General features: G+C 48.6%; 3 protein-coding genes across 3 annotated transcripts; 1 reads left to right on the top strand and 2 right to left on the bottom strand.

Annotated features, from left to right (window-relative positions):
• Window positions 1–2501: 2501 nt before the first annotated feature.
• calm3a (calmodulin 3a (phosphorylase kinase, delta)) lies at window positions 2502–10896 on the bottom strand. The gene is made up of 6 exons (XM_079733556.1): window positions 10718–10896; window positions 7981–8011; window positions 6489–6632; window positions 5827–5933; window positions 4536–4671; window positions 2502–4313 (listed from the first exon to the last, which is right to left on the bottom strand). Exons 1-6 carry the CDS (start codon window positions 10718–10720, stop codon window positions 4285–4287), a joined length of 450 nt encoding a protein of 149 aa, XP_079589682.1. The 5' UTR covers window positions 10721–10896; the 3' UTR covers window positions 2502–4284.
• An 818-nt stretch (window positions 10897–11714) lies between these two features.
• rnf169 (ring finger protein 169) lies at window positions 11715–18656 on the bottom strand. The gene is given in 6 exon segments (XM_079733909.1): window positions 11715–13868; window positions 13870–13991; window positions 14103–14190; window positions 14537–14643; window positions 15894–15964; window positions 18283–18656. Coding segments are annotated over 6 exon segments (1533 nt in total). The 5' UTR covers window positions 18647–18656; the 3' UTR covers window positions 11715–13087.
• A 415-nt stretch (window positions 18657–19071) lies between these two features.
• Window positions 19072–21754, top strand: lipt2 (lipoyl(octanoyl) transferase 2). The gene is made up of 2 exons (XM_079733503.1): window positions 19072–20213; window positions 20771–21754. The coding sequence occupies exons 1-2, from the start codon at window positions 19763–19765 to the stop codon at window positions 21010–21012; spliced, it is 693 nt and encodes a 230-aa protein (XP_079589629.1). The 5' UTR covers window positions 19072–19762; the 3' UTR covers window positions 21013–21754.
• The last annotated feature ends 1270 nt before the right edge of the window (window positions 21755–23024 follow it).

Raw genomic sequence — 23024 nt, forward strand, 5'->3', positions numbered from 1 at the left:
GAATATGTGCTTGTATCAATACATGGTTAGCCTGACACATATGGAAGTCTTCCCGGAGACTTTGAAACCACATTGGACATAAACCCAGGGTGGAGACGTGACAGGACGGTGTGCCAGAGCGAACATAAGCCCTCCGTCGGACTCCATCTCAGCCTCCTTATTAGGAGCCACTGCAGAGATACTCATATTCAATATCATGTCGACACCAACACACAAGCAGGCCTGATGCTTCACCACCGCAGCATTAACCCAATAATGAGAGACGTGTTATCTAGGGATGATATAATCCTGAACATGTCCGCTCGCCAGTACGGTGGGGTTTCTCTGCCCTTTTAACCCTGAAGAGTGAACAGGAGACGGTTGTTTATCTGTACAGCTAGACATCCTTTACAAGGAGCAGTGGATAAAGAAAACCGCAATCATCGCTTTTGTGCTTTGCTCCTCTTTTTGTGTGTGTGTGTGTGTGTGTGTGTGTTTGTGTGTGTGTGTGTGTGTGTGTGTGCGCGTACATCACAAGGTACAATAGGACCTGTGGTCTTTCCTAATGACATTGTTCATTAGAATCCACTCTGTTTCAGTTATTGACAGAAACCCTTTAGGTGGGTAACCTTCTATTGATTCTTCTCTTCTTACCTCAGTCACCCATAACAATAACCGCAAAGAGAATGTAATGAAGACTCTCACTGCCATCAAATAATCAATCGTCAACTTTGCAGATGAATCCGAAGGAATAAAGAATGCATATTATTAAGGTGGAGACGGTTAAGAAATGTACGATTAAGACATGGAACTGAGGTTAGCGGAGGGCGGTTAACGCAAAAAATAATTGTTGTTAGATATATCTTTATCATTGTGTTGTTTGCTATAAAGTTAATAATGTAGCTTCATACGACTCATGTTTAGATTGTCACTCTTTTGCTACCGTGACCTATTTCTACTGCTTCTGATTTGTAGACCAACATATTGTTAGGGTTTTGTTAGGGTATTTTGTGCTCCGCTGTGACACCCTAATGTCCGATCTGGGATCAATAACTCTCAGTGTGTGGGTTTAAGATTCAGAATGACTTGCATGTAATAACAGAATGCTGTAAGGGATGAATGTGATGATTTCCCACCTCAACATGATGTGTTTGGAGGAGACTACAGCGCGTAATACAGGTCATAAAACACCGCCCCCTAGCGGTCATGCTACATACTTCGAGTTCAGTGACAAAATAAACAACAAAAGGTAAGTTGTTTATTAAAACATCCATAGGAATAAATAAATTGTAGATTGTAGTTTGTTTCCCACCTAATGTCTCGCACCGTCAACTAATGTCCAAACCCAACACTGCTCTGGATTAACCCGCGTAGACCAGGGGCCGCCCCTACGGCCCTTTGGCGCCGCCCCTACGGCCCTTTGGCTCCGCCCCTACGGCCCTTTGGCGCCGCCCCTACGGCCCTTTGGCGCCGCCCCTACGGCCCTTTGGCCAAAAAAATAACAACTTAACATTTATGGGATTCATCTTCTTATGATTGTTGCAGGCCAAAAGTCAACCATACATTATCAATTTGTAAAAAATATATTGCTTGTATTTGGCATGAAAAAGGTTTTTTCATGCCGAAAGGTTTTTTCATGCCGAACAACATCATACAGAAACAAAATCCCATGAAACTGGATGAGAAAGGTAGGGGGTGTTTGATTATTTCATTATAGCAAGTTGTAACTGAGTTAATATTGTTTTTCCTCATGCAGGCCCCAAGTGTTGCTGGGAATCAATGCAACAAGGCGACTTAGCACTGAACTGGCCAGTCACAGTTCAATTGTTTGAAATGTTTAACAGTGTTGTTATTTTAAAGCAGGGTTAGGCTGATATTTTCTATGATGCAATGATATTCATTTCATTTGCACAAACATGAACTGAAACCGAAGAGCGAGGCCTACTCAATTTCAACTTAAAAACCTGATCGTTTTTTCCTGCATTCCTCCCTCATTTCTTGTTAGATGTCTTCCTTTGTTTTGTAGCCTATGTTTTATTGCAATTGCATGTATTCATTGCATAAACTCCAATTGTTGTATATGCCTATAAAGGGGGGGGGGGGGGGGGGGGGGATCCCTGAGGAGCTATCCTGGGCTAGATCCTGTAGCCCAGGATAGCTCCTCCAGAAGCTCCTGTGACCCGGTCCCCGGTTGGGACTACTACAGAGTGGTTCAATAACATGGTATGGAGGCACAGAGTGGTTCAATAACATGGTATGGAGGCACAGAGTGGTTCAATAACATGGTATAGAGGCACAGAGTGGTTCAATAACATGGTATAGAGGCAGTCTTTGAATAACATGTTATAGAGCCACAGACTGGTTCCATGACATGTTATACAGGCACAAAGTAGTCCAATAACATGTTATTGAGGCCCAGAGTGGTTCAATAACCTTTTATAAAGTTACAGAGTGCTTCAATAACATGTTATAGAGGCACAGAGTGGTTATCAAAAAAGTTGAACAACACGTCTGCACACATGTTCAATTTATTGGATCATTAAAATATCACATCAACATTTCAGATATCCCCTCTTGAATTAAGCCCGCTTCAAACGAGTTCACGTTACTGAAGGTCGTCCCGACCCTCAGAAAACACACTTAACCCATCAGGTGCTACAAGTCTTCACTAAGCTGCCCTCCCCCGTCTGAAACTCCAACTGGAAATATATTGCCTTCTGACGAAAAATATTTGGGAATATATTTATATAGATATAGATATATGCAGTGTACTCTGAATCACGGGAGAACAACGGGGCACTGAAACCAGGAGGTAGACGCGGCCGGTACCGCCTCTACCTCCGACTCTGCTCCTCTTTCGTTCAGAGCTAATATCTGATGGAAGACACCAAAGAGCGGTACATTTTTACTGAATATGTATATGTATTTATATATAGATAATGTTCTAATTAACCACACATCTTTATTCAGGGTTGAGGTGTTGAGATTATGGCACAAAACCGGGGGAGATAAACGAACTACCACAATAGGCAACGCAACACACTACTGACACAGACACATATCGTGTGACCAAAGTTTGTTGTAAATACATTAATATTGGATAACATTTAAAAAGCATTACATTAGTATCATCAGGATATCCGTTTGCACGTTAAATATCTTTGCAGTCCTCCACTCTACCGCTTCCTGAATCTTCACGTGGCGCAACAACGCCCCCAGCAGGCTGAGGGGCGAAGTTCTCCTTCTGAATGACAACAACAGCAGACACCCCTCCTCTAAAAGTGCCACCCACCCATAGTGTCGTCACATCTCCAGACAAACGGACCCCCGGGGAGAAATGACCCCCACTCAGCACCCACTGACACCACACGTGTTAGAGAGAAAATGTATATGTACATATATATCATTTATATATTTTATATCGTCAGTGTGTTCACGATCCGAGTACATCTCTGGGGTTCAGCCGCTGAAGGGTGCATGCAGGGACAATGGGGCCCCCAGGGGGGTCTGCAGTCCAATGTGAGTGTGAGGGGTACGGGGGTCTCCTGTGAGATGGGCCCTCTGCCGCTACGCGGGTGCTAGGGGCCCTAATGAAGCCTGGTGCTGGGGGCCCTAATGAAGCCTGGTGCTGGGGGCCCTAATGAAGCCTGGGGCCCTTATGAAGCCAGGGGCTAGGGGCCCTAATGAAGCCAGGGGCCCTAATGAAGCCAGGAGCCCTCATGAAACCTGATGTAGGGGCCCTAATGAAGCCAGGGGCTAGGGGCCCTAATGAAGCTAGGGGCCTGTTGCTAGGGGCCCTAATGAAGCCAGGAGCCCTAATGAAGCTAGGGGCCTGGTGCTAGGGACCCTAATGAAGCCAGGAGCCCTAATGAAACTAGGGGCCTGGTGCTAGGGGCCCTAATGAAGCCAGGAGCCCTAATGAAGCCAGAGGCCTGGTGCTAGGGGCCCTAATGATGCCAGAGGCTAGGGGCCCTAATGAACCCTGGGGCCCTAATGAACCCAGGACCCTGGTGCTAGGGGCCCTAATGAAGCCAGGGGCCCCAGTGCCCTGGGAGGAGGAGAATGGGGCTTCAGCTCTCTGGTAACTGGCCTGGTCCGTGAGCCTCTCTACAGAAGGCTACAGAAGCGCGGTCTAAAGCCAGCTCAGAAGAAGGCCGGACGTTGGAATGATCCCAGCTCGACAGTGATTAGATAGTGGTTATAGTGGCGGGGGGGGTCGGTTTGATCTTTGTTTTGATAGATTTCCTTTCTTAAAGACAAGAGTGATCTCAGGACAAGCGATGACAGTAGAAGGTGGAGCAGCCTTCACTTGGCAGTCATCATCTGGACGAACTCTGTGGTAAAGAATAAAAACAACATTACACAACTTTTTAGGATGAACACATTTTAGGAATATGGCAGCTGGTGTATTATTACATGCAGGCCTGACAGGAACAGTGATAACATGGGAAGAGTAATGAAGTACTCTCCTTAGCCATCCCATAATAAGCCCATTCCCTGCGTACTGAAGCGGTACGTGTGTGTGGGTGTGTGTGCGCGTGTGTGTGTCCCCTCACCCTCGTAGTTGACCTGTCCGTCTCCGTCGATGTCAGCCTCGCGGATCATCTCGTCCACCTCCTCGTCCGTCAGCTTCTCCCCCAGGTTGGTCATGACGTGCCGCAGCTCCGCCGCGCTGATGTAGCCGTTCCCGTCCTGCAGGGGGCGGTGGAGCGGACACAGCACCACCACGGGGTCAGAAGAAGTTCCTGCACACTTATTGTATGTTGCACTTAAAAATAGTACTTAGCATTGTGTAGCATCTCACCTAGCTATCTCTGTTGTATACGGGGAATGGGTTAACCTGGCGATTGTTAGTGCTTGGCACTTGGTTCTATGAACATCCTTACTGTACCGACAGATATGTTGTTGCTCGGGTGTTGAAGCAGAGACTCGATCCTATGACCTACTTTTGGTAAAGTGAGAATACGTGAGAATGTGAGAGAGATTACGTCTAAATGTGCGAGAACAAAACGACAACAACAAACAACTCTGTAACAGATGTGTTTAACACTCCACCGAACAAATCCCTTCACCAACACAGAGTCGAAAACAATGTAAATCCAGCCGGCTTTAGCTGGTTCCTCTGATGACTCATCGCTCAGACCCAGGGTCACCCAGTGTTCAGATCCAGTCTGAACTTCCCCCTGGTGAGGACAGACACACTGGTGAGGTTCATCACTGGAGTAGAGGGATGAGGTCGACTTTAACACCCAGACTGAGGCCTTGATGTCCCATAAACTGAGTCAGAAGGACTTTACTCCATTCGCCTTGATTTCACACACGCCGGATCCAAACCATGTCTTTATTTATGCATTTAACGCCAATGTCTTGACCAATGAGCACGTTGGTGACCAGGCTCAGACAAGCAAGAGCGCATCGGACCAGATCTCTGCGTTCCAGGGCTCCTTTTCTGCAGTGATGTCACACCGCTGCCCTCAACCTGACTCTAGTAAATACTCTGCTCAGCATTCGGCTGAACTTTTGGTCAGGGCCAACAAAATATTTGCGCCAAGGTCGACGATTCACCATCACCTGTTTGGATTTCTGCAGAGCACGAATTTCAGGAGGAACTTAGTCCAACAGAGTGGATGCCTTTAAAATAACACATCAGGTGTTGACGAGGTTATGAGGGAGCAGACAGACGAGAATCCAGATTTAAAATCACTAAACCCTGGAAGGTCACACTCAGTCCGAAAGGAGCTGGTATCCTCCTCTTTCTAACCAGTCCACCATAAATAGTGAAAACATGGATTATCAAACGCTTTATACTCTATACCATACAGTACCAGTGATGCATCTGAAGTGTACCTTGTCAAAGACTCTGAAGGCTTCTCTTATCTCCTCCTCGCTGTCCGTGTCCTTCATCTTCCGCGCCATCATGGTCAGGAACTCTGGGAAGTCAATGGTTCCGTTACCTGCACAGAAGCACGGTCCGCAGGGGGGTGAGCCAACCACTAGCATCGCTCAGCCTCGGGTCGGGGTGTTTGACCTCCCCTGTGGACGGTCCACGCCATCTTCACAGGGTCTACAGAGTTTCAGGAGGACAACATGTTGTCCGGCATGTTGTCCAGTGTTTGGGTGTCTGGATGTGGTCAGTGTCTGGGAGGAGGTCTTCCAGACGGTGTGGATGTGGTCAGTGTCTGGGAGGAGGTCTTCCAGACGGTGTGGATGTGGTCAGTGTCTGGGAGGAGGTCTTCCAGACGGTCTGGATGTGGTCAGTGTCTGGGAGGAGGTCTTCCAGACGGTGTGTGGGTGTGGTCAGTGTCTGGGAGGAGGTCTTCCAGACGGTGTGTGGTCAGTGTCTGGGAGGAGGTCTTCCAGACGGTGTGTGGGTGTGGTCAGTGTCTGGGAGGAGGTCTTCCAGACGGTGTGTGGCCAGTGTCTGGGAGGAGGTCTTTCAGACGGTGTGTGAGTGTGGTCAGTGTCTGGGAGGAGGTCTTCCAGACGGTGTGTGGCCGAGTGCTCCTCACCGTCTGCGTCCACCTCGTTGATCATGTCCTGTAGCTCCGCCTCCGTGGGGTTCTGGCCCAGAGAGCGCATGACGGTGCCCAGCTCCTTGGTGGTGATGGTGCCGTCTCCGTCCTTATCGAACAGGGAGAACGCCTCCTTGAACTCTGAGGAGGAGGAGGAGGAGGACAGGGCCATGAGGCTGGAGGTACGAGGGCTGCTGAAGGTTCACCCTCACCTGGGACCAGCAGCCACCTACCTGGCTGTCAGGACAGTCTCGTTAATAATGAATGCACAGAGAAAGATTCACAAATGTATTTTGGGATTTATATATAAATGACCATCTTCTCACATATACATTTCAATGCACACACACGGATATATCGGTATGTATACATGTAAAATAAATCCATAAACAAAAATAAGTTTCACAAACACATTTCTAATCCACACACAAATGTGTCTTGTTTTAAATAAATGTAATATAAATAAATAAACATGAATTAAAAAAATGTTTGCAATTTTTATCAAAAATGTATTTGGATGTTGTTACATTTATATACAAACTGTTAAACTTGAATTTACAAGACGCTTTTCATTTGTGAACTTGTTTGCATTGTGTGTGAACTGGTCTGTATTTATGTGGATTTTTGAGACTCTCCTGACGTGGCTGGATTCACAAATGCATTTTTTCAAGGAATTTTCAATTTTCAACAAGGAACTCTCTGTAGCCGATCAGATGCCTCCCTCGTTTTCGGCCAATCACATGACTGCAGCGACTGGGTTTTTGGTTTTTAGATTGTCGGTGCCGTTAAAGTAGCATTAATAATCGTTTACTACTTTAACGGCACCGACAATCCCAAAACCCGGTTGAAACTAGATGGGAAAAGTGTGTACTTCGAAACGTGACGCAGCTTTTACTTCTTCGCCACCTAGAGATTGTTATGTACGATCATTCAAAAGCCCCGTTATTTCCCATAGACATTTGACCGAGGGAACTGGGAGGCTCGGAGGCGGGACTTATTCTTCAGAGGTCGAGACTGCAGTCATGTGATTGGCTGAATTCGACGGAGGCATCTGATTGGCTAAAGAGAGTTCCTTGTTGAAAAAAAATGCATTTGTGAATCCAGCCACGTCAGGAGAGTCTCAAAAATACACATATAAATACAGACCAGTTCACACACAAATGAAAACAAGTTCACAAATGAAAAACGTCTTGTTCTGACCCCATACTATGGGGTCAGAACAGTCTGTGCAGTCATTATTAATGAGACTGTTCTGACCCCATACAGGACTTGGCCAGTGAGGCTCGTTGACGTCACCACTACACAACATACACTCTGGTCTGAAACTAGTCCCAGACAAGACCCTGCACGTCTGAGGCGTTTGTTTGCGCGAGAGAAAAACGGGGTAGTGCCAGCGCCGTGTTTAAGAAGCCCTTCCCAATGGTTCGTTACATCTGGCTGGAAGGGGACACCTGCAGCTCCACCGGTCAACCAGCAGGGGGCGACTCACCAGCAATCTGCTCCTCAGTCAGTTGGTCAGCCTGTGGGGAGAAACAGCTTTTAGAACAATACTCTCTATAGGCTCATGCAAACGTACCGCTATATTAACCTTATCGAATGGCAAGGCAATAATATATAAATGACATTATTTTAAATCAAAGATGACATTCAAAAACCAAAGAAATTATATTTTGTGGAACGATTTGCAAGTCACCACCAGTCACATGACTATGACTGTGACCCCCCCCCCCCCCAACCATTATTCAGGGGCAACGGGGAGCTTTTGAACAACGACTTAACTGAGACTTCAGTGAGTCTGGTCATTAAACAAAGAGCCCAAATCAAACCCCCTTGGCAGGCTACAGAGAGACCAGAGAGAGACTAACCCTACAGACCTAAAGAGACCGACCCTAGAGACGTAGAGAGACCAACCCTACAGGCGTAGAGAGACCAGAAGTAGAGACCAACCCTACTGGCTTAGAGAACGAGACCAGCCCTACAGACGTAGAGAGACCAACCCTACAGACGAAGAGAGACCAACCCTACAGACGTAGAGACGCCAGACGTAGAGAGAGAGAGAGACCAACCCTACAGACGTAGAGAGGCCAGACGTAGAGAGAGAGACCAACCCTACAGACGTAGAGAGGCCAGACGTAGAGAGAGAGAGACCAACCCTACAGACGTAGAGAGGCCAGACGTAGAGAGAGAGAGACCAACCCTACAGACGTAGAGAGGCCAGACGTAGAGAGAGAGAGAGACCAACCCTACAGACGTAAAGAGGCCAGACGTAGAGAGAGAGACCAACCCTACAGACGTAGAGAGGCCAGACGTAGAGAGAGAGACCAACCCTACAGACGTAGAGAGGCCAGACGTAGAGAGAGAGAGACCAACCCTACAGACGTAGAGAGACCAACCCTACAGACGTAGAGACCAACCCTACAGACGTAGAGAGGCCAGACGTAGAGAGAGAGAGAGACCAGCCCTACAGACGTAAGAGATCCAGTCAGAGGTGAACTCTCGTCAGACCGTCCTGCCAGCGCTGAGGACAGCAGCACCTCTGTGGGCTGGCACGGGGCTGTGGGGCCCTACAGTGTGGGCTCTCCCAGGGCCGTAAACAACCTGAGTGCTGCCGGAACACGGTGAGGCCCTGTAACAGCGCCCGAAATACACACGCTGCTATAATTAGTGAGACATGAACAGGGTCGCTAATGTAGCACACCAGTAGATCACTCCCAGCACTCTCACTTTACCTGGTTCCATGGGAACACAGCCCTCGCCTCCTACTTGTATTCTATAGCTAGAGATATACAGATATACATCTATATCTCAGACTGCAATCTCTTTTGACTGAAGACTGCTCACAGCCTCTCCAGGCACTAACGTAAGATGGCAAAGTTGACGCTAGCGCTGGACTAGCGTGGCGTGAGAATAGAGCTAGTGAGGGTGTTTCAGCTGCTGCCGGGCGTTCAGCGACAAACAGATCAACAGTGTTTCCGCCGGAGACCCGAGGAGGTCCGTCTGCAGCTGATCGAATCAGCTTCTGAAGAGCTGAGGGGGGGGCATGTACTCCTGCCTCATGAATCACCATCAGGAGGGGGGACTGCAGGGCATCCCGTCTACGGTAACTGACCAGAACAGAGCGGTGTCTGGCAGCACCGGGAGCCTCTGGGGTAGAAAAACAAGGACTGCTTTCATTCAGCTTTGAAAGAACCTCTGAACAACAGAGATGGGGCTGTGCAGCGAAGAGCCTGCAGGATTCAGCCATGACTCGACTGAACCTGTTGTACAGGAGGCAGACGACCACAACTTTATTCAGGGGAATAGGATCATTGTTCTCAAAGACGATGCATGATACAATCCTCTCAAAATCAAGAGCAGTTTTCGATTCCTGCTGAACATAAATAACAGATAAAGTGCTAATACGCTCCACCAATCACTCAGTGTTTTAAATTAGGGACTCTCATCCCATTGGTTGAGCCTCCACTGCGGTTGCTGCAGCAAGCCTGGGGGGGCGGGGGTACCGTTCTAGAAGAGCAGAATGCGGTGTAGCGTTGTGGTGCAGTACGGAGCAGCAGAGACCGTCCTCCGTGGCGAACAACGACACTGACATTAAGAAACGACGGGGAATTAATTAATGTTTTCCTCGCTACCTCAGACCGACAGCCACACCGGCGATACAGATAGAGGGTGGTTCTAATGAGAGTGCGGACTGTGCTTGTTGCTCCACAACCCAGCCCCCCCCCCCCCCCCCCGTGGTCTGCGCGTTGCCTCTCGGACCAGAGGCTGCTGACAGGAGGCCTGGTGGTCGCCAGTAGCCACAGTCATGGCCAACCAGTAACACACACACACACACACACACACACACACACACACACACACACACACACACACACACACACACACACACACTTTAGTGTATGTCGAACACTGCGCTTTATTTTACACGTTAAAGGAGACCGCAGAGCGTGCGTGTGGCTCAACCCCCTGGACGCTGCAGGCTGCACGGCCCCCCGCGGCGCCCAGGTGAGACTCGTCCCGCGGAACGCCGGGCTCCCGGGGCCAGTCCTCTCCAGACGCTATTCGTCTCAAATCAAACCCAGACGTCCTCCCCACGCTCGTTCCGACCGCAGCCCGCTGAGATAATCCGCCGCCATGCGGGCCCCGGTTATAAATAGAGAGCTGTGCAGACAGATACTACACTGAACACCTCACTTCACAGTCACCACCCCAGTGAACTCCCCACTCACCATCGTATCGCAGAGTGGTCAGTCTCCTGTCAACCACTAGAACCAGTATGCACGATCAGCGCCTCGGAGTGGTTGTAGTTTCAGTGTTGGTGTTACCGGACCGGTTCAGTCTGATAACGGGGCGAGATGAGGTGGAGACGTCCGGAACCCTTTGCAGTGAGAGGCCAGTGCTGCCGAATCACCGCGATGTCGTATATTCATCCGCGGTTACGTCATTAACGCACCTCTCGCACCGACGGCTCGTGTTATCGCGAGAAGCGTGTCTTTGCAGACCGCAGCGAGAGCCTGGAGCTGTGCAGCGGGACGTTATTAGTATTATTGCCCCCCACTGGTCAGAGAGTGTACTGACCCGTCTCCTCAGACCTCTAGTCTGGGATGACAGTAACCATAGAAAGGAGCATGTATTGTATTTTCCTAATCCAATTATAAATTTATGAAGACTATGTATACTGCAATATATTACGATTCAAATGCATTCATATTAGTTATCTTAAACAATTATTAAGGTACCGAAACAAATGGCCATGTAAATATGGATGAAGGACTTTCCATCTTTTCAATCTACAGGGGACAGGTATGAGCCCTGAAGCCCCACACACGTCCATCACATTGATCATTCCCCTCCAGTTAAGTGAAGAATGACTAACCCCAGTTTAGCAGCCTGGGGTGAATGTAGGATGGATCTGTAGATGTAGGGCAGGGCAGGCTCTGAAACGGATTGTAATGGCCAATCACACTCACACCTGGTGGTAAAATAAGGGCCTGTTATAAAAGGTCAACCCTGCATCAAACGACTGTAGGAAGTGGCTTCAGGTTCCTGGAAGGGTCCCAGGGAGGGGTCCGTGGAAGGACCCTACTCTTTGAAGAGGCTGTTATACATCTCCAATAGGTAAGGGATCCTTATTACAAATATCATGTTCATTATACATATTTTAAAGATAGCATACACCATTTTTATTGCACTTTTATTGCAAAATACCAAAGTGTCACCCTATCTTAATATGTATGATTTATTGATTCATTTTGTAATCATTCAGCATAATTCCGATATAATAAACAGTCTAGTTCTAGTATTTGATTTTGGCGCCTTAAGTATTCCTAACCGAAAAAGTTTCTTAAAGCAAACTCAAAATGACAGCTCTTCTTTATTGTCCGAGTACAACCGGCAGGTATATAGATATGAAAGAGCGCTGTACAGATCGTATTGTGCCATTATTAATATAAATGTATCACACAATCGCGTGTTTCTACATTCTCGATAGATTTTGCATCAGAAAGATTTCAAGCTCAAGCTAGTTTGGCATAAATTTGAGAACACAGTTCAACAATAATTCAAAATAATGTGATTATACAGTAAAAAATAGCCCTTTTTCAGAAAACATCCTCCTATTGCTTAAGTTCATTTAACAAAACATCACAATTCGGTTTCATTAAGAACAATGAATCACATGTTGAATTTTAAACCAATAAATACGATTTGCTAGGTGCGTGTTCATTTGTATATTTTGTATATCAGAATATATACTGATAACATACCAGTATATTAACAGATAAAATACCATTTTACACACTGATGACATATGCTACATGCCAATAAGCACAGGGTAGCAGACACCCACGTTTACAGCTCCTCAGAGACAGGCTGGCTAGGGTAAGCTAAGCTGGGTCTAGCTAGGCTACGCTAGGCTAGGCTAGGCTACACTACACTGGGTCTGGTTAGGATATGTCAGTTCTGGCTAGGCTAGGCTACACTACACTGGGTCTGGTTAGGATATGTCAGTTCTGGCTAGGCTAGGCTACACTACACTGGGTCTGGCTAAGCTAGGCTCGGTCTAGCTAGGCTAGGCTACACTACACACTACTACTACCTCATAGGGAAGTCAAATGGAAGCTGATCTGTCCCATTCTGATTTGGGATCAGAATGGAACAGATTCCATGTGACGGTGCTGTTTACACCGGTCACGAATGTGAGTCACATGTGAGCAGATACCAGATCTGTTCTACTTTGGCCTCAGTGGGAACGAGGTCCCATGCAGGGCGTCCGTGCACCAAGCCGAACACGGCATGAGACTTGCTTCACAATCCTAGGTTATGATTCGCTGAGGCTAGTTTTGGCTTTGCTAGGCTAGGCTGACTCTGGCTGGCCTAGCTTAGACTCTGCTGGGGCTGGTTTGGCTAAGTCTGCGCTAGGGCCTGGGGGGCTTGTAGTGCGTCCGTCCGTAGACACTGTAGTGCTATGCTAGTAAAGTTAGCCACACGGTGGTGTTAGCAATCATGATAGCACACAAGCCATTTGCCCGTTCCTGTTAAGGGTCTGTGGGAAGCAATGCATCATGGGTATAAGTCCTCCGGGGCGGCGGGTCCATGCCTCAGTACTTCCTGGAGAGCCGCTTGGGTCTGCGGGGGCTCTGGCGCCGCTGGCTCTGCTTGGCCACACGGGACCGCAGCAGGTAGCGCGGGGCGCGGGCCTTCCCCGCCGGCTGCTTCTCACAGCCCAGCCGCGCGTGGCGCCGCAGGGCCAGCACGCGGCCCGGCAGGTCCGGAGGGACGCGGGGGAAGGGGCCCCCGGGGGAGGGCGGCTGCAGCAGGACCCGGGCCCTCTTCCCGTCCGGCGGCGGCTCCATGTGCCGGGTCTTCTGGCTGTGCTTCCCTCTCCTCGGGTCCGGGTGGTTCTGTGTCTCCGTCTCTTTGGCGAGGGGGGGCCCCGGGGTCCTGTTCCTCCAGGGGCCAGGCGGGTCTTTCACCGCCGTCCTCTTGAGGTCGCCCGGTTCTCCCGCCGGCCCGAACACCCGGCGCCGCGCGCGCAGCGGGAACCCTCCCTCGGCGGGAGGGGGGCCCTCCTCCGGGGCCCCCGGCGGGCTACAGGTCAGCGTGGCCTTGGAGGTGACCTTCAGGCTCTGGCGGTCCAGCTCGATCTGCCGCCACTTGAGCAGCACGGCGGGGCTGGCCTGGTAGCTGGTGGGGCTCTGAAGCCCTCGCAGCAGGTTCCGCGGCGTGGACTTGACGATGGCGGGCTCCAGGAGCCGGCCGTCTGCCAGGCGCCGGGGCGGCGTGCAAGGGGAGCACACGATGGGCTTGAAGTGGTTGAGCTCCTCCGAGATGCTGTCGTTGCTCTCGGGGCTGACGCTGCGCTCCGGCCGGGCGGGGGGGGGGGAACGAGGTCATCAGGCCGCGCCAGGCCAGCCGGCGGTCGCCGCTGACGGGCGAGGAGACGGCCGGGCTGTTCTCTGAGGACAGCAGGATCCCCGCCACGAAGCTGTGTCTCGCCCCGGCCTGCAACCACACACCTGGTGAACCAACCGGCCTGCTTCTGGGTCTACTGGGGGCCGCCCAGTACAACCAGCAGAGGAAGCTCAATCTGCGAGGAGCCAACCCCCGACTCACCGCGTTCATCACGGACGACTGCGGGAGGAACCGCCGCTTCCCGCCTCCTTCCACCGACGCAGTACAGCTCTGACTCCTCTGGGAGGCGCTGTGGGGAGGCCGCCGTGTTGGATTAACATGTTACCTAGCGGTGTTCACATGTTATCTAGAGGTATTCACATGGTATCTAGCAGTATGAACATGTTATCTAGCGGTATTACCATGTTATCTAGAGGTATTAACATGTTATCTAGCGGTAATAACAGGTTATCTAGAGTTATTACCATGTTATCTAGCAGTATGAACATGTTAGGTAGCGGTATTAATAGCGGTATTTACATGTTACCTCATTAGGGTTATTATTTAATACATGGTCAACTATATAAACATTTTATAAGTGTTCTACTATCCATGAATATTATTAACCCATGTTCTACTGTATATAAATATGTTACTCTCTGAAGGCCGACGGGGTTTTGCTCTTTCTGAGCGCTCCCGAGACGTTCCGGGTCCTCTTCCCGACCGGCTCCTCGTTCTCCGAGTCCGACAGGACCGCCTTCACCTGAAACACACAGGAAGTCGTCAGGAGCCGGTCGCTAGGGACAGGAAGTCGTCAGGAACCGGTCCCTGGAGACAGGAAGTCTTCAGGAACCGGTGGCTGGGACAGGAAGTCACAAGGCTGTAGGTGACTAGGACGTTCTAACCGCCTGGGAGCCTGCGCTGTGGCGTGTTGACACAATCTAAACTGGTGGATTGGATTGTAAGAGGGAAATACTGGAATAAACCAGTTGGCCGGGGCAGTCGGCAGTGAGTTAAACAACGACATTCGGTTTACCTCTGGACATGGACCATGTCAACGTTAACCTGACCTTAACATCCTTTAGGTCAAAAGTAGGGCTCGGCAATAATTCGATTACGATAATTAATCGCGATAAAACTCACGTAGATGAGACATAAATGGTCGATATTAAAAAAAAAGTTTAAAAAAAACAGTTCTGATATGGATTTACCTAACAGCCAATCACACAGCAGAAATAAACCTCTACAAACATTTGAGATTGTTGCCTCCCTGCCAAAGGAGTTTGATTTGATACTCACTCACAGATCTTTTAGTTTTAAACATATTATTTTATGTAGCATAGCTGGTTTTACAATGTTTACATTTCACACTTACGTTAGCACCACGTAGTTCATATTTATATATATTGAAGTTCAGTTCTTGTGCCATGGCCTTTGTTCATCCACTTTTTTACTTTTTATGTATCGGTTGTGCCTCTACAAGATTTAAGATGTTTTCTGAAGCCCTGCAAAAGGAGTTTAATGTGAAAGAAGTCAGAGCTTTTATTTTTATTTACATTATTTTCAATAGGTTACAAGGCAAGCTATGAAGCTACCTTATATTGTTCTGTTGGGGGCAGATCAAACATGTTTGTGTAGTTAAATGTTTATATTTAAATGTGATTAAATGTTGCCTCTTCACAAATATTGTAATAAACAAAAGTGTATGGTTTAACTAATGAACACTCTTTCTTCAGGCTTCAGCAGTATCAAATTATATATCGTGATTAATATTGAAAAAATAATCGTGACATTAATTTTTGCAATATCTCCCCGCCCTAGTCTAAAGTTAGTCTGGGATGTGTGGCTGTGTTTGACGCCGTCACCGCAGGGTTTGGCTGATGGACAGCTCACTGTACATCTTCAGGATCACTGTACCCGCTCGTAACCAGCGACCTGGTCCAGGATCAGAGCGGGCCTCTGGACCAGATGCCGGTGGATCATCTCAGGACCAGCCCCCTCCAGCCCACTCACCTTGACCTTGGACTGCTGATCGGAGGTCATCCCCCCGCACCGCGAGCCATGGGGCCCCGCCTCCGAGCTGTCTGAGGGGGAAACACAACCAGTCAGCTGGAACCACAGCCATCATACTGGAACCACAGCCATCCTACTGGAACCACAGCCACCATACTAGAACTACAGCCATCATACTGGAACCACAGCCATCATACTGGAACCACAGCCAACCTACTGGAACCTCAGCCATCATACTGGAACCACAGCCACCATACTGGAACCACAGCCATCATACTGGAACCACAGCCACCATACTGGAACCACAGCCACCATACTGGAACCACAGCCATCCTACTGGAACCACAGCCATCATACTGGAACCACAGCCACCATACTGGAACTACAGCCATCATACTGGAACCACAGCCATCATACTGGAACCACAGCCACCATACTGGAACCACAGCCATCCTACTGGAACCACAGCCATCATACTGGAACCACAGCCATCATACTGGAACCACAGCCATCATACTGGAACCACAGCCATCATACTGGAACCACAGCCACCATACTGGAACCACAACCATCATACTGGAACCACAGCCGCCATCATACTGTATCAACCAGTCCGCTAGAACCACAGCCATCATACTGGAACCACGGCCATCATACTGGAACCACAGCCATCATACTGGAATAACAGCCATCATACTGGAACCACAGCCACCATACTGGAACCACAGCCATCATACTGGAACCACAGCTGCCATCATACTGTATCAACCAGTCCACTAAAAGCACAGCCATCATACTGGAACCACAGCCATCATACTGGAACCACAGCCACCATACTGGAACCACAGCCATCATACTGGAACCACAGCCATCATACTGGAACCACAGCCATCATACTGGAACCACAGCCACCATCCTGGAACCACAGCCACCATACTGGAACCACAGCCATCATACTGGAACCACAGCCATCATACTGGAACCACAGCCATCATACTGGAACAACAGCCATCATACTGGAACCACAGCCATCATACTGGAACCACAGCCACCATCCTGGAACCACAGCCATCATACTGGAACCACAGCCATCATACTGGAACCACAGCCATCGTACTGGAACCACAGCTGCCATCATACTGTATCAACCAGTCCACTAAAAGCACAGCCATCATACTGGAACCACAGCCATCATACTGTATCAACCAGTCAGCTGGAACCACAGCTGCCATCATACTGTATCAACCAGTCCACTAAAAGCACAGCCATCATACTGGAACCACAGCCATCATACTGTATCAACCAGTCAGCTGGAACCACAGCCATCATACTGGAACCACAGCCGTCATACTGAAACCACAGCCATCATACTGTATCAACCAGTCAGCTGAAACCACAGCCATCATACCACTCTGTATCAACCAGTCCGCTAGAACACCCACAATGCAACAGACAGCACCTCCCAGACCCTGGACTACAGCCAGGCCCTGCTGTATTAACATGAGGATCAGGGTGGAGCTGTCTGGAGAGGAACCCAACTACCAACAGCTACATCACCATTACCCCACCTTCAGCTACACCACCTTCAGCCACACCGCCTTAACCCCACCTTCAGCTACACCACCTTAACCCCACCTTCAGCCACACCGCCTCAACCCCACCTTCAGCTACACCACCTTCAGCCACATCACCATAACCCCACCTTCAGCTACACCACCTTAACCCCACCTTCAGCTACACCACCTTAACCCCACCTTCAGCCACACCGCCTTAACCCCACTTTCAGCTACACCACCTTCAGCCACATCACCATAACCCCACCTTCAGCTACACCACCATCAGCCACCATGACTACCTCCAACCACACCATATAGTTCGCGGCGCATGAAGGAGTTTGGTTGGTTTGGTTGTGAGCTAATATTTCAGCAACATGGCGATATGAAGACTTTTAGCTCTTATCTACGATATAAATGCTACAGCAACGTTAATTAGGTGACATTATTGCAGAAAAGTAAAAAAACGAATTGGATGGAGTAAGTTGAGAGCAGCTTCCAGATAGAGATAAAGAGATGAGCTGAGGAAACAAGTCCGGACAAGTTCACAAGACATGGACCTCGACGGTAGACCCCAACCTCCTCCAGACCCTCAACCCGGACCCCAAAAAGCAGACCGGGCGGGGGGGTGGGGGTCTACTGCTGGACCCGAGGGGTCCAGGGGGTCTACCTCTGGACCCGAGGGGGTCCTTTGAAAACATCCAACTTTACTGACCCCAAGGGGGTTATTGGTTTTAAGAGCAGTTCTTCTATGATGAGGAGTTAAACAGTAAATAAACCTACCGACTAATTAAGTGAACGGAGCCAAATGTTACGAATTAAAAACTAAAGCCAACCTTTTCTCCGGTCGAGTCTGCTCCTGCAGCGCTCCGGGCGGCTCCTCCTGCTTGGCTCCCAGGGTTCCGGCTCCACCGCCGGGCCCGTCTCGGTGCCCGGCCGGCGGCAGGAACCCCGCAGCCGGCAGCGGGGACCGCTCCGCGGCCGCTGGAAGCAGCGGAGGCAGGCGGAGAGTCCGCAGCGGGGCAGGGCGGCGGGCCCGGGACCGGGAAGGTCCCCCCCGCACCCCGCCGGGCACTTCAGCTCCCCCGCTGGGGCCCAGGCCTGCGGGTCGGACGCGGATCTGAGCCGGAGCAGACGCCCGCTCCCCGGGCACAGCTCCTCCGCTTCAGCGGGACGCTCGGCGGACGCCGCGGCCGCCATCTTCGCTGCTCTTTTCCTTCTGGTTCAGTTTGAAAACAAACAACCCCGCCCCCCGTCGCCCCACCCCCCGCTCCTCCGCCGAGCGCACAAACCGAGCGCCCCGTCCAGGTCCACACCTTCAATCCACTACAGCCAGATAGTATTATTATTATTATTATTATTATTATTATTATTATTATTATTATTATTATTATTATTATAATAGTGTGTGTGTTATTAGTGTGTGTGTGTGTGGTCACCTGTTTTCTCTCGAAAGCCCGAGAAAAGTCGATCCTCTAACTTAATCTAACGTCTTTATTCTGGTACTGAGATCAGTTTACTCTAACAGAAGGTTTGAGCTACATTTGAGCTACAACTGTTTAGAGCTACATGAGCTCTCCGTGTGTTTATATCGCAGTATCAACAGTTCGGATGTGAAGGGCAGGAGGTCTGAACAGAGTATTTTAATTAAAATGATCACTTAAGTTAGGGTAAGGGTTAGGGCTAATTCCGTCCTATCCTCTTTTGGTGGTTTCAAGGGATGTCTGGTTGTTTGTGTGTTGGCTGATTCAGGGATGTTGGTGTGTCGGCGGTGGTCGGCCGCCAGGGGGAGACAGACGACGGGTTTACAACAGGAGGCTCTAGTCAAGAAAACCCGATATTTGAATCTAACAAAAGTATTGAATCTATTTTATATTGTTCATAGTTTATAAGGCAAGCACCACAGCAATTTTGGACGTAAAAACACATTCGGTGAAGAGGATTGCAGGCGAACTCACTAGTGTCTCAAAACATCGTATAAAGGTAAAACTCTCCAGACTATAAACTATCCAGAGGTCATACGGCCTCTGGATTCAGCTTGGTTGAGGAAGATAACACACGGTTTTAGTCATTTCACGGGGACTAAACAAGGCTAATTCATATAATATTTGAATATAATCTTTGAACACTCCCGCCCAGCAGGGGGCGGTAATACACATTACAACAATACTACAATACTATCCCCACATAACGAAGAAAAAGCAAGCAACAACCGGGACTTGGGGAGTCTGAAGTCTGAGTGAGACCGGCTGACCTCTCCACGTTGACCCAAAGAGCGGGCTGGACCGACCGGGGGACCGGGTCAGACTGGCCGGAATGCAGCGCCCCAGAGCCGCGGTGCAGCTCGTCCAGCTCGGGCGGATCTCCTACTCCCAGGCGCTCCTAGAGCAGCAGCGCTTCGTCCAGCGACACCGTGACCGAGACCCCGGCTGCCCGGCCCCCGACGCCCTGCTGGTGTGCGAACACCCGCCGGTCTACACCGTCGGGATCCGCCAGGCCCCTTACCCCGCCGAGGAGGAGCGCAGGCTGGCCCTCCTGGGAGCCGAGTTCTTCCGGACGAACCGAGGCGGGTTGATCACCTTCCATGGGCCGGGCCAGCTGGTCTGCTACCCGGTCCTTGACCTCCGGGGCTTCAGGAAGAGTTTGCGCTGGTACGTCGGTCAGCTGGAGCGGACGGTGATCGGGCTGTGCGGTCAACTGGGCATCGAGGCGTCGACCTCCCCGGACACCGGAGTGTGGGTCGGGGACAACAAGATCTGCGCTATCGGTGCGTAACGACCACCCCTCAGCTGGGTTCAGGGCCAGGCTTCCAGGACAGACCAGACACATCGCTCAAATCAGTTCACCAAACAACCAATAAGTCTATCGATAGAAAAATAGGCCTATTAATGTTTACTTTTAGTGATCAGAAAGCCTATTCATTGGCTTGACAGTAGGCTAATGGCACATTTCACTACACACTGTCTAAACGTGTCTCATCTAATGACACAATAGTTGACCCGAATTAAATGGTTTCAACTCAGAGGCGCCGGAACCTAAGATGCCGCGAGGTCAATGGTCTCCCCCACTTTTTGAGAAAAAAATATGGAGAAAAGGTTAGAAAAAAACCCTGAAAAACTTCAAAGGCAAACTGCTAGTTACTAGCAGTCTGGTTTGAACATTTGATTAATCTAGTGTAGACGCTATGTACTCCGCTCCAGGTTTCTGTTAATCTGGTTTCAACTGTTACTAATCAGGTGTAAGCGCTGTGTTCTGTACTCCTGGTACGTTAATCTGGTTTCAGATCATACTAATCAGGTGTAAATGCTGTCTTCTATGCTCCAGGGATCCATTGCGGCCGCTACATCACATCTCACGGCCTGGCCCTCAACGTCAATACAGATCTGTCGTGGTTCAAACACATTGTTCCCTGTGGCATTGTGGGTAAAGGCGTGACGTCTGTGAGCAGGGAGCTGGGCCGAGCGGTGACGGTGGAGGAGTTGCAGCCCCACCTGCTGGACTCCTTCTCGGAACACTTTGGTTGTGACGTCACAAGCACCAGAACACCTCCGCTTCCCCCTGGCTGAGGGGGGGAGGGGGTGTGTAGAGTCTGGCGGACTCTAGAACTGCGTCTGTGAATAAAATGTTTTATTTCAAGGGGCCAAAAAGGCTGAAGGATTTCACAACCGTCACTTGTACCTTCACTTCCCGTGTAATATTCATTTACCAACGAATGTGGTTGTTTGTTGTACACTGAAAAGCCCTTCTCGTGCTGCATTCTGTTCTGGAAAGCAAAGAGTATTATGTTGTCTCGTGCAATATAAAAACGATTATAAGCTATTTCTACTATCTCTAAAGAGGAATCTTACACGCAGGAGGTTCGTTAAACACAGCATAAACATGATGTCTTATAAAGTCGTGTGATCCAGGAAATATTGTTCTCTGTATATGTTTGATTATATATTCATGCTGTACACATATTCAAGAATGCTTACATTTTTACAATGTCATAACATGACCGAAGCTCTCAGATAATTCAGACTATATTACCTAAACGGTAGGTGGGTTGACCGTCTAGAATCTTGCTTTAAGATCTTATTTAAAAAGCCAAGGTGGAGTAGTGAAAGTGAGCTATTTGTGAATGCAGGAGTTAACACCTTACAAGCTTGATTGAGGAACCTTATGTACAGATTTATCGGTCGCTTGAATGACTCAAAGAATTTAATTATAATGCTGCTGTCAAACCCAAGTTATAGTGCAGTATGCTATGATACCTTGGGAGACATTGGTATAAGTGCCTTTTATAAGAGGGGGGAAAGTTTTTATTCTAATGCAAATGTGTGTTATATGCATATGCCTATTTTTTGCATTGAATGTCTTTTAAAATGGACCTTGAGTCTAATAATAAAAGTTGATCATGATATATAAATTATATATATATATATATATATATATGTAGGCCTATATATATACACAGGTGCATCTCAATGAATTATAATATTGTGGAAATGTAAATTTATATAATTCAATTAAAAAAGGGAAACTTCTATTATAGAGATTCGTTACACCCAAAGTAAAATATTTCAAGCCTTTTTGTATTTGAATCTTGATGATTATGGCTTACAGCTCATGAAAACCCCAAATTCTGTATCAAGATTAATACAAACAAAGGCTTGAAATATTTCACTTTTGGTGGAATGAATCTACATAGAATATACAATATTGAAATTAATTTACTTTTCCACAATATTCTAATTAATTGAGATGCACCTTTGTAGGCCTATATATATTTATATCGTTATATATTTATATATTTGTAGGCCTATATATATATATATATATATATATATATATATCGTTGTTGGATGAAGATATGTTGCAGCTTGCTGATAATATAATAATAACATCTTTATTGGTTCTGTATTAATTGCAGGCAGGACGAGCGGTTTGTCATGAGTCCAATGTAAACGCCCGGGTAATGACCTCGTTAGCATGATGCAACGAGTCGTCCCCGAGGCGTGGTGTTGGCGGGCCGGGGGGTCTCAGCGGGCCGGGAGGTCTCAGCGGGCTGGACTACCGGACTGGGGGCCACCTGGAGGGGCAACAACTGGAAGCCAATTAGCCGGTGCGCTCCCTCGTGAGGAGGAGGACCTCCGGAGTTGTTTGGCTTCAGCGTCTCCTTGCCGACGGAGACGACTGTCCTCAGGAGTGACCAGCGGAGCAACAGCGTCAGCGAGGGGATGCTTGTTATGTTGCTTTAACCAAAAGTTACTCTGTGGACACTTCGGGTGTGAAAGGTTAATGAGGTCAAACGGATGGCGAGGATGAGACGTTTGAAACATTCAGTCTCTAGAGAAGACAACGGTATTAGGGTCAGACCTGAGAGCCTCTCAGCCTTCTCTGGTTCATCATTATACAATAATATATCATAACATCATAATATATATATTAAAATATAATAATGTGTATATCATAATATATCATCACCTCATAATATATATAATAATATATCAGAATATAATATATATACTTCATAATATATACCATAGATACCGTGCCATAAAGTATCTATCATATAACCTATACAATAAACAAGAAC

The sequence above is a fragment of the Pollachius pollachius genome (genome assembly GCF_949987615.1).
Source record: "Pollachius pollachius genome assembly, chromosome: 3".
Classification (NCBI taxonomy): Eukaryota; Metazoa; Chordata; class Actinopteri; order Gadiformes; family Gadidae; genus Pollachius; species Pollachius pollachius.